This window comes from Notolabrus celidotus, chromosome 11 (genome assembly GCF_009762535.1).
Source record: "Notolabrus celidotus isolate fNotCel1 chromosome 11, fNotCel1.pri, whole genome shotgun sequence".
In the NCBI taxonomy this organism is placed as follows: Eukaryota; Metazoa; Chordata; class Actinopteri; order Labriformes; family Labridae; genus Notolabrus; species Notolabrus celidotus.
The window spans coordinates 22,119,163-22,133,171 of NC_048282.1; the positions used below are offsets into that span (position 1 = coordinate 22,119,163).

At 41.9% G+C, this 14,009-nt stretch overlaps 1 protein-coding gene across 1 annotated transcript in view; it reads left to right on the forward strand.

Moving 5' to 3' along the window:
- Positions 1 to 14,009, forward strand: part of LOC117821268 (cadherin-4-like) — a 334,441-nt gene that overhangs the window by 282,308 nt on the left and 38,124 nt on the right. Inside the window, exons 9-10 of the mRNA XM_034695419.1 lie at positions 3,871 to 4,043; positions 7,978 to 8,115. Coding sequence (XP_034551310.1) covers positions 3,871 to 4,043; positions 7,978 to 8,115 — 311 coding nt within the window. The remainder of the gene's footprint in view (positions 1 to 3,870; positions 4,044 to 7,977; positions 8,116 to 14,009) is intronic.

Here is a 14,009-nt window from a genome sequence, read left to right on the forward strand (position 1 = left end):
TAATGCATTGAGCATCAATGTAAATGCGCAAGACTGAGCACAGATGCTAAATTTCATCCGTAATCCCAAGGTAGGTACCTACATAACGCAGACACAGTAAGACTTCAAAACCTCACAGCTACAAATCATACAACAGACACTTACAAAAGCAAATACAGGCTGACAACTAAAGACTAATTCAAAACAGGCAGAAAGAATCAAGACTAACAAAACACAGGCAGACAAATCAAGACTAATAACACACAGGCAGACAAAATCAAGACTAACAAAACACAGGTAAACAATATCAAGACTAACAACACGGGCAGACAAATCAAGACTAACAAAACACAGGTAGACAATATCAAGACTAGCAAAACACAGGCAGACAAATGAATACTTACAAAACACAGGCAGACAACATCAAGACTAACATAAAACAGGCAGACAAAATCAAGACTAACTAAACACAGGCAGACAAATTCAAGACTAACTAAACACAGGCAGACAAATTCAAGACTAACTAAACACAGGCAGACAAATTCAAGACTAACAAAACACAGGCAGACAAATTCAAGACTAACAAAACACAGGCAGACAATATCAAGACTAACAAAACACAGGCAGACAATATCAAGACTAACAAAACACAGGCAGACAAATTCAAGACTAACAAAACACAGGCAGACAATATCAAGACTAACAAAAAACAGGCAGACAATATCAAGACTAACAAAACACAGGCAGACAATATCAAGACTAACAAAACACAGGCAGACAATATCAAGACTCATAAAACACAGACAGACAATATCAAGACTAACAAAACACAGGCAGACAATATCAAGACTCATAAAACACAGACAGACAATATCAAGACTAACAAAACACAGGCAGACAAATCTTTAAAAACGTCCATGAAAATGTTATGATCTGTGAAGTTTGGCAACAGAAAATATTCAGCTATTGTCTTTAATCATCTGTTGTTCATGTTACACATAAACCAGTCCTCTTTACAGATGAAGTAATCATTGGTGCCAGTTTGGCTGAGCAGTTGAAGTGTGCAGAGACTACAGTCTTCACCGCAGTGGTCACTGATTTGACTCCCTGCCTCAACCCTTTGCTGCATGCCTCATCCCTTTCTCTTCTCCCCATGTCTCCCCTCTGCTGTCCCATCTAATTAATGCAAAATGCCCCATAGATTGATCAACAAATAATTATTATTTTAATCTGTTTATTTAACCTTTTTTTTAAATGGTTGGTTAGGCAAAGTGGTGCTTTGTGTACCAAGCATTTGTAGTGTGCATTTGCACTAACTATCAAATAATACAGTATGTTACACAGGATTGATGGATGTTACCGCCTCCTTAACAAACAGAAACCAAGGCTCTACAGTGGAGATGGCAGCTTATAAAAAAGGACATCACACTTAATTTTGAAGTTAAAACCTGCATGCTTTATCAAAGCAAAACCTCAGAATGTTCATAAATCAAAAACTCTAAAACAAGAGAACCAAAGGGACTCTCGCCAAAATGAACAAAAAGAGGGAAGATGCTGGGCCTTGATTATCCCTCCCATCACCTCTCCCTAAACCACCTAAGAGCAAAAACCAAACCTGAAAAATAAAAGACAGATTACTGCTCTACCAGTGGCCTCCTGCCCGAGCTAATACAACAAACTAAAATAACAAATCTCAGCATCTAACTCAAGCTGAGGGATGTCGGCCTGGGGAGGGAAAACAAGGTTAAAGGAGGACAACAAAATCCTCACTGAAAAAATCAAGCTGCCCAGCGAGTTTGTGTCTGAGAGAGCCTCTGCACTACCTGCCTCTCTAAATCACCTTCTCCACTCAGGTGTGCAGCAGGCAGAGGGATGAGAGAGAACAGAGAGACAGCAGGAGGGAGAAACCTTGGCTGCATGTAACAACAGAATTATTGCACTGAGTTTCCTTTAATTCCCAAGATGTACTCAGTTAGATGCTTACAAATACTGAAATATTTCCCTCTGATGTGTTGTACTGTAGTGAAAAAGTAGACCTGAGGACCTGCCATGATGCCAGGACACTAATGAAGTGATTTCAGTGCATCAGAAGTAGGGATGTAAACAATTAATCAATTATCGATTAATTGATTGTTAAAAAAATTACTTGAAACACGCATTTTTTTTTAAACTCTCTATCATGTGGAACAAATAACATGTGGTCTCATATTACACTCAGCTATCAGGGAGGGGTTTTAAGTTTAAAGCATGTTTCGATGTGAATCAGCTGACTAAAGGTTTTGCACACAGCAGATGCGCTCAGCTGGCAGCTGTAGCTGCGCCCCAGGGATCCACGTGTGCTTTTTAAAGAGGATCAATACGCAACTGCTGCCAACAATGACACGGACGTGAAGGTTGATAACTTTAAACTGGACATTTCCCCACCTTTAGATACAAAGCCAACAGACTGGTTAGAATTGCTTGTATGCTATGTTTGCAGAGCAGCAACATCAGAGCCAGTTCTGCATCTGGACTGATTATGACTTGGTTGCGCTCCCGGCTGACACCTGACCGCGTACACGTGCTTATTTTTCTCAATAACAATGAGTAGGTAGAAAACTGGACTCTGAGAGTCTGAACTACTTTTCTGTTAGTATTATGGGCCTTCACTTTATAAGACTATGTCCATGGAGAATATTTTTATGAGCCTGATGGTAAAATCAGTGTTAAACATTTTTTTATATTCAATACCGTCAGTTATAAGCATTTTGTTGCTGTGGAAAATATGATTTAGGGGGGAAAAATGTGTTTTTAACATAAGGATAACAATGTTTCTTTATTGATTAATCAATAATTCATCATTAACATTTCCAAAAAACGATCACGGAAAATGCTTAAGATTTACATCCCTAATCTGAAGCAAACATCATTCCCCATAGGCTACAGGTAGAACCAAACCATGCTGCAGCAGAAAGACCCCCCTGTACTGAGTAGTGGTGTATTTTACTGCTTATATATGTAAGAAACTTTGGTAAATGCTCTGCAAGTTTCTCAGAGTCAAGGGAGGTATCGAAATGCCCTCTGTTGTCCATCCAAAAGTGTAAAACATTACTCTTCTTGACTATTACAAAACACAGTGGAGAATAGAAAACCTCACATCTGAGAAGCTTGAACCAGAAAATTCTCGCTACACTTAATCGAAAAATGTGTGAAACCGTCAATCCATGACAAAATAACTGCTCACTGTTTGTAAGGGCCAAGTTACGTTCATACACGTTAAAAGTAAATAAATAATCCGTATAATTTTGGGTTGAAAGTTAATCTTCATTTTGGGATTGCATTGTATAAGTTATAAAATGTCTTAAAAGTAAGCTAAAAGTAATTTGATTTCATTAATGTGGATTTTCCGTACAGTTAAAAGCAGTATGGTATTGCTGTTCCAGCAGTGAGTTAGGTTACTGTCACTTTAAGAGAGAGAATGAGCTCTTTAATGTTGCAGTAGGGTGAAACTGAGGCGGACAGTTGAGGATCAATTAAGGACCGAGCCACATGGTTCCTTTACTGTAGTATAGTTCATTGTTTAGGAAAACTTGACTTTGAATCATCTAGTAAGATTGTTTAACAAAACCGTGGAATAAAGGAATTTGTTTATCAGTTTTACTTCGGGGTCCTGTGGGAGTGTTTTCCTCTTCAAGTGATTATTGACAAGTAAACCCAAGGCCTTCTGATCTTCAACCCACCACACTGTTCTTCTCCACTCAGTTACTCAACTAGTCTTCAAGGGTTTTATTTTTAAAAACATGTGGTATCACTTAATATGATAGTCTGAGGCTGATTAACTACTTTCATTTCCTTCTTCAGCATGCTTGCATCACAGATTTGTATTCTCACATATAATCTATTCTCCTGTAGGAACATACGTGATGCATCTCTCTGCGTTTGATGCTGATGACAACACCACAGCTAATGGAATGGTGCGCTACAGAATCCTGTCACAGACGCCGCACAGCCCCATCCCCAACATGTTCACCATCAACAGTGAGACCGGAGATATCGTGACTGTGGCGCCTGGGCTTGACCGAGAGGTTTGTATTCAGAATCAGAAAGCCTTCACAAATAATTCACTGCAGTAAAATCCACACAAGTAGGGAGGTTTTAGTCTCCAAGTAGTGTCCACACAGTCTGAGAAGCTGCTCTGATGATACACCTTTTTATCTCACTTTGTGGAGCGAAGTTCCTCACAGCTTTGTTTACTCTGATGACACTCCAAGATGCCGCTTACAAATGTTTTCTGGCCACTTGTCACCACACACACATCAACGCATCTCTTTTTACAGTAAATTGCCTTCTTCTGCGGTCACCTTGTTTATGGAGCTATAAAAGTTGTGACAAGATCCAAATGTGTTTATTCTCGCGACATGGATGTGCCAGTGACAACTCTGCAAAGAAATCTCCGAGACAGATCATCCTCTCAAACTGTCACCAGTGACAGACCTATTAACAACACATCACGCTGCAGTGGGCTGCTCACGTTGCGCCGTGTGTGAGCCCGAGTGTGTGTCTGTGTCCGTGCGAGTGTCCGTGTTTGCGTGGTAAAGATAAAGTGGAAATGTCTGAGATGGAATGCCCTCGACACCTGTCAGACAAACACAAAAGCCCATATAATCACATCTACACTCGATAAAACACAGGCAATTGAGAGGAAAAAAGGAGTGGAGGGAGCAATAGAACAAAAAACAGAGCTGGGCAGACGGGGTATTACGATGAGTTGGGAGGAAGTGAGTGTGAATTTGGCGGTGGAGACAGAGAGGCAGCATGAGACGTGAGGGTGACAGAGGGAGAGAAAGAGAGAGGTGTGTGGGGGAACATTGAGTAAAAATGTGTCAGCTCATCCTCAGCTGCTTATTTTTACTCTGTTTTCTCTGTGTACTGCTAATCTGAGCAGTCACCCATAATGCAGGATTATACCCTTACCCCATTTTCTACACAGACACACACACTTTTACCCTCCTATACCTGCAAGAATCGAAACTGTCCTTGCCTCTCAGTTTTTCTACAACCTCAATTTATCCAGTGTAGCGTCACTGACAGATCAGAAGCAGCCTGCTTGAAATAATAACAAAATAGCGCCTTATGGTTTTACAGAAAGTTTGAGTTCTTTGTCTTGCAGCCTACGACATTGCTTTTTTGTTCTCTTAGTATCGTTTTCAGCAGAAGCAGGCAGCTGTTTCATCGAAAAAAAAAGCCTTGCATTCAAAAAAGATTGATTCAGCACCAAAACAAAAGACGCAGCCAGCTTGTAAGCACAATGTAGCATTTACAGACAGATCGCGCCTTCTAATATGCGTTCACGGCATTGCGTATGTGCCTTCTTTTTTTTGGAACGTGACGTTGTTGTGTTGTTTTACCCGGATACAGTGATGCTATTTTTTGTTTGGCTGTCGGGTAGCTATATTTCTTTCTTTCTTTTTGATTAGCTGGTGCGTGGCAAGCTCATTCTGAACTCTACGGGAAACCCACTTGATTCCTACCTGTTCCACAGTTTAAGGAAAAGCGGCGCAACTTGGTGGGCGTTGACCTAGTATTTACTCTGTGTGAGAAATACAAAGTGTGGCATGTGAGCGTGTTAACAGGTTGAAATGCACGTGTCTCAAGCCCAATGCGTGAGACTTGAGAGCCCTGAAGAAACTGTTAGCTAAAAGCTCCCTGTGGATAGTGTTGCCAACTGTCCCTTATTAGCCGGGACATCCCATATATTGGGCTAAATTGGTTTGTTTCATACGGGACCTCAATTGTTCCGTATATTGACTATTAACTCTTGTAAATACAGCAGACTGCACTCTACAGATCCTAGATCAGATAAAACGCCAGTGGCAGATCATGTGCCAATCACACCGCCTGTCATCCAATCACAGGCCCCCTCATGTGCATCAGTTGTATACAGCGCAAATGCGCCAAGTCCTGCAAAAACTCTGGCTGTGCAAGAGGACAAAAGAGTGCTTGAGTCAGTCAAGCGCGGCAAAAAGTATCCATGAAAAAAGTACATTTGGTGAGTCATACTCCTCTTTTGCGTTTAATATTTCCTTTGCCTGTTTTTTGATGTAAAGAGCCAAATTGTGGTTTCTTTGAGGTTTATTCATATGAGGTTACATAATGATACAGTAAGGATTAAAGGGAATATACACACTTTCTGCATTTCTAGTTGAATCAGAATCTAAATATACGCTCAATTGACACATCATGCTCACACCACCATGGCACCGTGCACCTGTCCCTTATTTAGTAGTGAGAAAGTTGGCAACCCTACCTCTGGAGTTCTGACCTCTGTATGGATGTTTATCTATGAGTTAGTTGCTGTGTTTTACTCTCATACATGCACATAGGGAAGTAAGTGAAAGTGCTCCTAAGTGATGTGCTGCACACTTAGCCTTGATTTAACTCTGTTCCACTGATCAATATGCATTTATTGTTATTAGCGTGTTGATAAATGCTCCAACCTGCTGGAAAGGAAGAGCAGAAGAGAGCTGTTAGAACATGAGGAGTAGGGATAAAACAACGTCTTCTGTTTTCATCCAATATTTTTTCATAGAAAGCAAATTAAAAGTCTTAAACTGTATAAAGAGATAAAACAAATCTGCTCATCTACTGTACATCAACTTCACAGGAAGATGCCTGTCAGCACACTGTGGTGCTTTCCTGGTCCGTTTTCAGTCAGCACTTTGGACCTTTGAAACTTTCAGCATCCCCCTCTCTTCTTCAGCCTGGCTATAGGAGGTGTAAGGTGCTACAAAGAGAAAGAAACATAGAAGTATCTATTTTTGGTTGCACTCCTCCCTTGTGCTTAAGCTGCATCTCCTGCTGTCTCTTATCCTCTGCTCTGTTCTTTACATTTGAAGCGTCTTGTTCCTCTCCTTTATAAACTCCCACACTGATTCTCTTCTTAAGGTTTCCACTGGTTTGTGGTGGACTTAAGAAAGCTTGTTGACAGTAGTAGACCTCAGTCCTTTGGAGGAAGCCGGGTGTGCTGCCGTGTTGCTGCACTGCTGAGAGGTTCAGAGCAGCTCTACATAATTACTCCCTTGTTTAATTAGTGAGAGTGTTGTGTACACGCCGTACACTGGCTGATGGGACAGTCAGGCATGCACTGCCTCCAGACACAAAGTAAGAGAGGTGTGAGTGTTTGTGTGTGCATGAGTGCTAATGAGAGTGTGTGTACGTATGAGTGTTAATGAGAGTGTGTGTACGAGGTTGGAGTTGGAGCATCAAGATGAGAGGAACCGAGAGGAGCTGTCTAATCCTCCTGATGTGGCATCCGGGCCTAATTGGGATATTTACCCGGTAATTAGCAGGTGACAGAGACACTGGGAATGTAATAGGGAATCTCACTGACAAGACACATTATCCAGACGGCGAAATCCTGGGCTTTATCTTTCCTACAGCCCATTAACCGCACCCGAGACTGAAGAACAGGCTGAGGAGGCCACCGGAGAGAGGGAGGAGAACGGAGCTGCTTGACAAAATGCACTCAAGTACAAAAAATAAGAATAACAGAACTATTTCAGCTTCCAAAGCAGTGACAAGGCATCATTTCAAAAAGATAGAATGGCATTTTTCATTCCCTCTATTATTGCTCCATAGATAGTCCATTAATCCCCGTCAGTTGGATCATTGTCTTCACATTTGTCCATCAGTGGCGCAAAACAGACGATATCTTTGAAGACGTACCCGTGGGGAAGCTTCACAGTGCAGCCTTCAGATGGTGTAAAGTCTGGATACATTCCATTGCAGAGTTTTCAACTCAGTGGAATAAAAGATTTCACCCTTGTGAATCTGTGTTTCAAATAAGACGGTGGACTGCTACTATAGAACACAACACAGCCTCAGCTTTCCTTTTTTTTTTTTTATCCCTCTGGGAGTCACAGTCTGTAGCTGTTGCTGTAGACTCGAGAAATAAAAAGCTTTTTTGCAGATGAATAACCACACACTCTGTTTTCTTTCCTGTTCTTTGCCTCTTTACAGAAAGTGTCCCAGTATACCATCATTGTGCAGGCCACGGATATGGAGGGCAACCTGAACTTTGGCCTCTCCAACACGGCCACTGCCATCATTACCGTCACGGACATCAACGACAACCCTCCCATGCTGACCTCCAGAACTGTGAGTCCTTTCAAATAAAGCAGTGGGGAAAGAGGTGAAATGATGGGAAAAGCCAAGAGAGAGGCAGAGAGTGGAAAAAAAGGAGAGGAAGAGATGGAGGGAGGGATGGAGGGAAAGAAAAAGGGAAAGAACCCGACAGAGATTTAAACAAGGACAGTGAGGGAGGGTTACGAGGTGCAAAGGGTAATTACATATTTCCTTGTAGAGGATGCACACACGCACACACACACACACACACACACACACACACACACACACACACACACACACACACACACACACACACACACACAGGAGGAAAGAACTAATCCATATCATCGACTTTCATCAGCAAGAAAACCAGAGCCAGCAAATTGTTAATGATTGTTGTCATGATGGTGATATTTAGAATGATGATTACATTAAAGAAGGTCATTTTTTAGAGCGGGTCCAAATTAAAACATGAAGTAATGAACTGTATGTAGTTTGTGTGTACAATGTGGAGCGATCCAACAACATAATCACTAAAAGGAAACAGAGAGGGGGAGATTTAAGGTTGTAAAGACTCCGTGCACTTCATCCTAGCTCAAGCCGTTTCTCTCAGGTCTGCTCTGTGTTTGGATGCTCAGAGCTGCGAGCATAATTTCCCACTGACAGCTGGGAAGTAGAAAAAAACAATCATCCAGGCTATTATTTGCATGGTTTTAAATGGAATTCCTGGGATCCACTTTTTTCTGTTTGAGGTGAGGCAGAGTCATGTGTTTGTTTAGAGGAGTAAAGACGGTCAGACGTTGAGTGAGTGTGCCTGCATTCTAATTTTATGTCCTGATGAAAAAGTCAGTTTGCTGTTAGGTGTCGGAATATTTCAGCATGTGTGCTCTCCTATCAGCAGTGATGAGAGCACAGGCCTGTTGGGTAGATAAGGTGCTTAGCTCTGCAGCTGTAGGCAGTAGAAGCAGCTGAGGCGGTATCAGCAGTACAGTATAGGCTCTGCTCTTTGAGGTAGCAGCGGAGGGGTTAGCATTAGCATTTGCCCTGGGGGCTATTAAGACTCTATGATGATGAGTTAGCGCTGGCGGTAAGCATGTGTCAGCCACAGAGCTCATCAGAAAGCTGCTACATCACACACAGCAGGAAAGGTACAAAGAGAGGGCAGAGGAAGAAGGGAAAAAGTACACACAAAGGAGATGGTGAGCAAAAAGAGAACAAAGAGGGGAGACGGGGGTGATTCTTAGAACACCGTGGAGAGTCTAAGAACAAAAATGAAGGAGGGAAGAAGTGGGAGGGAGGGACTTTGGAATGAGGGGATATTGGGTCACAGGTAGGGTTGCAAAGGGGTGGAACATTTCTTGTAAGTTTCCATGGGAAGTTAAGCTGGGGAATTTTGGAAATATTCCGAATTGGAAAATTTCCATGGGATTTGAGGGTAATTTATTCGAAAGGTAACATATTTAAGCATAAATATTTGTTTTGTTATAAGCAGACATCCATCCAAAATAATACAATTAAAACAGATTTATTTGTAAGTAGAACTTTATCAAGTGTTTAATATTTTATTGAACAATCAATTATTTCATTGAAGAACAAAAACATGAATGTTGAGTTAAATATTACTCTACCCCCGACCCAATCCATTAAAAAATTAACAAAAATGTAATCCCAACAAAGTCCCATTCAAAATGTTAAATGAAAAGAGCTGCTGTACCTCCAACAAAGTCCCATTCAAAATGCAAATAAAAAAGCATCTTCCCTCAAGCTTCTCAAGCCTAGCCTCTGCAGGATTCTAGAAATCATCTGTGCATGTGATGGAGGAATGCACAGTGCATGTAGGGGGTGTGGTCTCAATAGCCCTGCAGTAAGCAGTGTGCTATGTGCATGAGATTGAGGAATAACATAGATATTCAATGGTATTTGCATGAAATCTGGTTGTTTTAGTCAGGATTATGCTAAAATATATTTTCTCCAACTATATTTAAGTTCCCTGTTAAGAGCCAACCTTCAATTTAGTAAATTCCTGGTTTATTTCTGTTAATTCCCATTGAAAGTTTCCAACTTTGAAAATTCCCGAAATTTTGCAACCCTAGTCAGGAGATGTTTTCCTCAGCAGCAGTGATAAAACACAAACACGCCTTGTTGTAAATCAGACTCCTTTCCTGACCCGGTGTTCACTTCTGATTTAGGATGCTCTGCTGATGGTGGCGTATTGATGATGGTATCCAGTAATAGATTCATATTATCTAACTGTACTCCATCGTGTTTAAGTGCGTTTCCATCATTGCCACAGTGGGAAGTTAATACCATCATGGAGACTGATGATAAACTTTATTTGAGGTTTCGGAGCCGAGATGAGCGGAGCACTTTTACCCACTTCCTTCATAAATCAACCACTTTAGCGGTGGGATAACATAAAAGCCATTTTGTTGAGAATGCAGGCCATTATGCAAATATTTAGTGTTTGGAATAAACCCCATAGATCTTTCAGCGTGTCCCAGAAATACAAAGTTTGTGGAATTTGTCTTTAATGTTGATGATTAATATTTCATCACGCCTATCAGAGGCTGCCCTATTTTTCAAGGCGGTTAAGGGTGCTGTACATGTGCAGATGTGAAGAAGGCTTTGGGGGCTTATTGGGGACCGCATACATTCTGTGCATTATTTCTGTGATGAAGAAAGATATGACAAATGAAAACAAGTTAGTTTTATTTTATATGCACACTATTGTCACGTGTGGATAAATTCCTGTAACCTGTGAATTTACCCAGAGCCCTCCTTTGCATTCCTCTTGTACTCTCCTCACAATGTTCCCTTGATGAAGTCCCCTGTCACTTCTCTTAGCCCTCCTCTCCCCTCGCCTCCAGTAGACTTTCCCCACTGCCAAAACAGTGACAAAAGAATGAAGTTGTGGGCAAGAGGTGTTTTGTCAAGTGCCATGTGAAAACCAGCTACTCCTTGTGCCAATCACAGTCAAAGAGCTCCCCCTATTCTTTCTTAGGCAAGAAGTGCACAGACAATAAAGATTACCAGATGAGACACACAGCCGTTCAACTGTTCAATAAACAAAACTCAATACAGTATTCTACCAAAAACAACGAAAGAAGAAACCAGATTCAACACATCCAATAAATAAATCATTTAGAGAGTGAGAGGAAGAAAAGCCGCAAGGTTTTCCCAATTGAGATTAAAATGTTTCATTTCAAATTCTCAAATGTTGAATCATAATCCATTATTGACAACAACGATAGCACAGTCAGGGCTTAGAAATAAAAGCTGAAGTCTTAGAGAGATGAATCAAAGATTAAAAGTAAATCTATAATGTGATGAATTAGAAGAAGCTGCTGGTTTAAGATTAAGAAAAAAATCTCTTAACTGAAAAGTTAACTCTAGACTTAATCATTCTCAACTTCAAAATGCTGTTATTTACTTTAAAAACACTGCATCATCATCTACACAACACAACCTTTTTTTGCCCTGTTTTGACATGTTGAATGGAAGTCAATACTACACAATACTATGGCACTCTGAAATCATAGCTGGCAGATTCTTATTCAGTTGATGAAATGTGCGTTCTGCAAAGTTCTTGCAATCCCTGATAGTTGCTACTTGTAACTCTACAGAATGTATCTATCTCAGAGAAATTGATCAGCTGATGAAGAGTTTTATGTGCAGGGAATTTCTAAAAAACTGCCACGCCATGTTTGATCGCCCATCAGAAGAATAGATGTTGATAACCGAAGCTCTGGCTGCGAGATGAAGCCCCCTCCAACTCCCCCCGGCCCATAAAAAGATAATGAGAGAGAGAAATCTTAAACTGGTGTATTGATAATAGGAGCTTCAGTGGACGCTTCAAAGCCTTCCATCAGATCTGGTTAACGCTTGCCCTCAGTTTTTTCTCCTTGCTGGGCAAAGAAGACGCTCGAGGGCCCTTCGCAGCTCAAGAGCCATCTCTGGACTTTTATTTTATTGAATTGGCATTGGAGAGTCCTTGAAGCAAACCACCGTAATAAACCACTCAAGCACACTCACACACTCACACACACACGCTCCCTCTGACACAAACATACGACAGCCTGCCTACTTATCCAATGCAAGCAGTGCATCAGGACCACCCGGACTTGTCTGTTGTCTTAAGAATGTCATTGAGTCTCTCAACAGCTCTCCTGACGCAGCCTCCTAATCTGCCCGCTGCTGTCGGCTGTTTGCTGGGTGATGCGAGGGTTGCCAGGCGGGGTATTATGGTCTGTTGGAGTGTTTGGTCTGGGGCTTTGCTCTTTGATATCCTACACTCATATAAGCAGCTCAGTGGCTCTTGCACGCCTGTTACCCATGGTGACACAGTGACTGTGTGATGCTGCATGCCTGTTGCCTCCAGATGAGATGAAGACACGCCAACATGGCTCACCGTCTGACCCCACGTGGTCCCAAAGGAGTCGGTGGGTTGCGAGTGTGTAGGCGGAGCTGCAGTCGACTCGTGTTCTGCAGGAAAGCAGCACAGCCCTCGCTGTTTTGGTTTCCTCTTTGTGGGCTTTATCCCCTGAGCCTGCAAAGCTTTGATCAATCCCCACCATAACAGACACATGACAGACAGCGGCTCACTCCTCATCAGGCTTATCAGGACAAAACACGTGTTTGTACAGCTAGGGGGACAAGTAAAAGCCACTCATATACACTCAGACAGCTGTTTTAACCCTCTCAGCTGCTGGCCGCCTTCTCTGCAACCATTCTCTCCTCCTTTGTCACTCTGGGTTCTAAAAAGAATGAAGTATCACCACTCATCAAGGACGGGTGCCCAGAAAAGACAGAAAACGTTGAAACTGGAACAATGCTGCAGTGTGTGCTTGTGCTCGCTGGTGTGCAACTCTAGTCGCTGGTGTTCACTACTGAGCTGTGCCAAAAGCTAGATCGTTAAACTTCTACTAAATGAAAATGTAATGACAAACACTGACATGCATACATACAGCATTCAAACACCTTAGTATGTCCTAAAACAGGGGTGTCAAACATACGGCCCGTGGGCAAAAACCAGCCCGCCAGAGGTTCCAATCTGGCCCACGGGATGACTTTTAAAATTACAGAGAAGACATTAACTGTAAGGGCTGCACAGTGGTGCAGTGGGTAGCCCTGTTGCCTCACAGCTAGAAGGTTCCTGGTTTGAATCCCTGGCCGGGCAGGTGTGTGGAGTTTGCATGTTCTCTCCATGCATGTGTGGATTCTCTCGGATACTCTGGCTTCCTCCCACAGTCCAAAAACATGCTTACCAGGTAAATTGATCACTCTAAATTGCCCGTGGGTGTGAGTGTGGGTGTGTATCTGTCTCTCTGTGTTAGCCCTGTGATAGGTTGGCGACCTGTCCTGCCTACCGAAGCCAGCTGGGATAGGCTCCAGCCCTCCATGACCCCTAACGGGCTAAGCAGTCAAGATAATAGATGGATGGATGGACATTAACTGTAATTTTTCAATAAAAGTAACTGCTATTTCAAATTTGTCCTACTCCGGGGACTTCTTTTTCTCAAAGTGAGGAAAAGAATATTTGCAGTCTGCATAATCCAGTGGAAATTCCCAGACTTTTTGGACCCCTGCATACAACACTGTCCAGCAAGCAAACTGTTCATGCTGGAGCTTGGGGGTCAACAATAGTCAATGTTACCTTCTTCATTATTATAATCCATTTGTTCTTTTGCTGTAACATACTCTGTGTGTCAGGTGAATTGGAAACCTGTGTATTTGGTGTGTTGGCAGCTGGTTTCAGGGCTTAAAGAATATAATATTGGGCCCCACTTTGAGACTCATCATGGCAAAAAATACAACAGCTGTTTTTGTAAAAAGATAGTTCTTTAAATGTGAACATTTTCAGAATGTACTTGTACTTTTTTGCACTAAAACAAAGGGAAACATTTGGAGTTTTTGTTATTTATAGG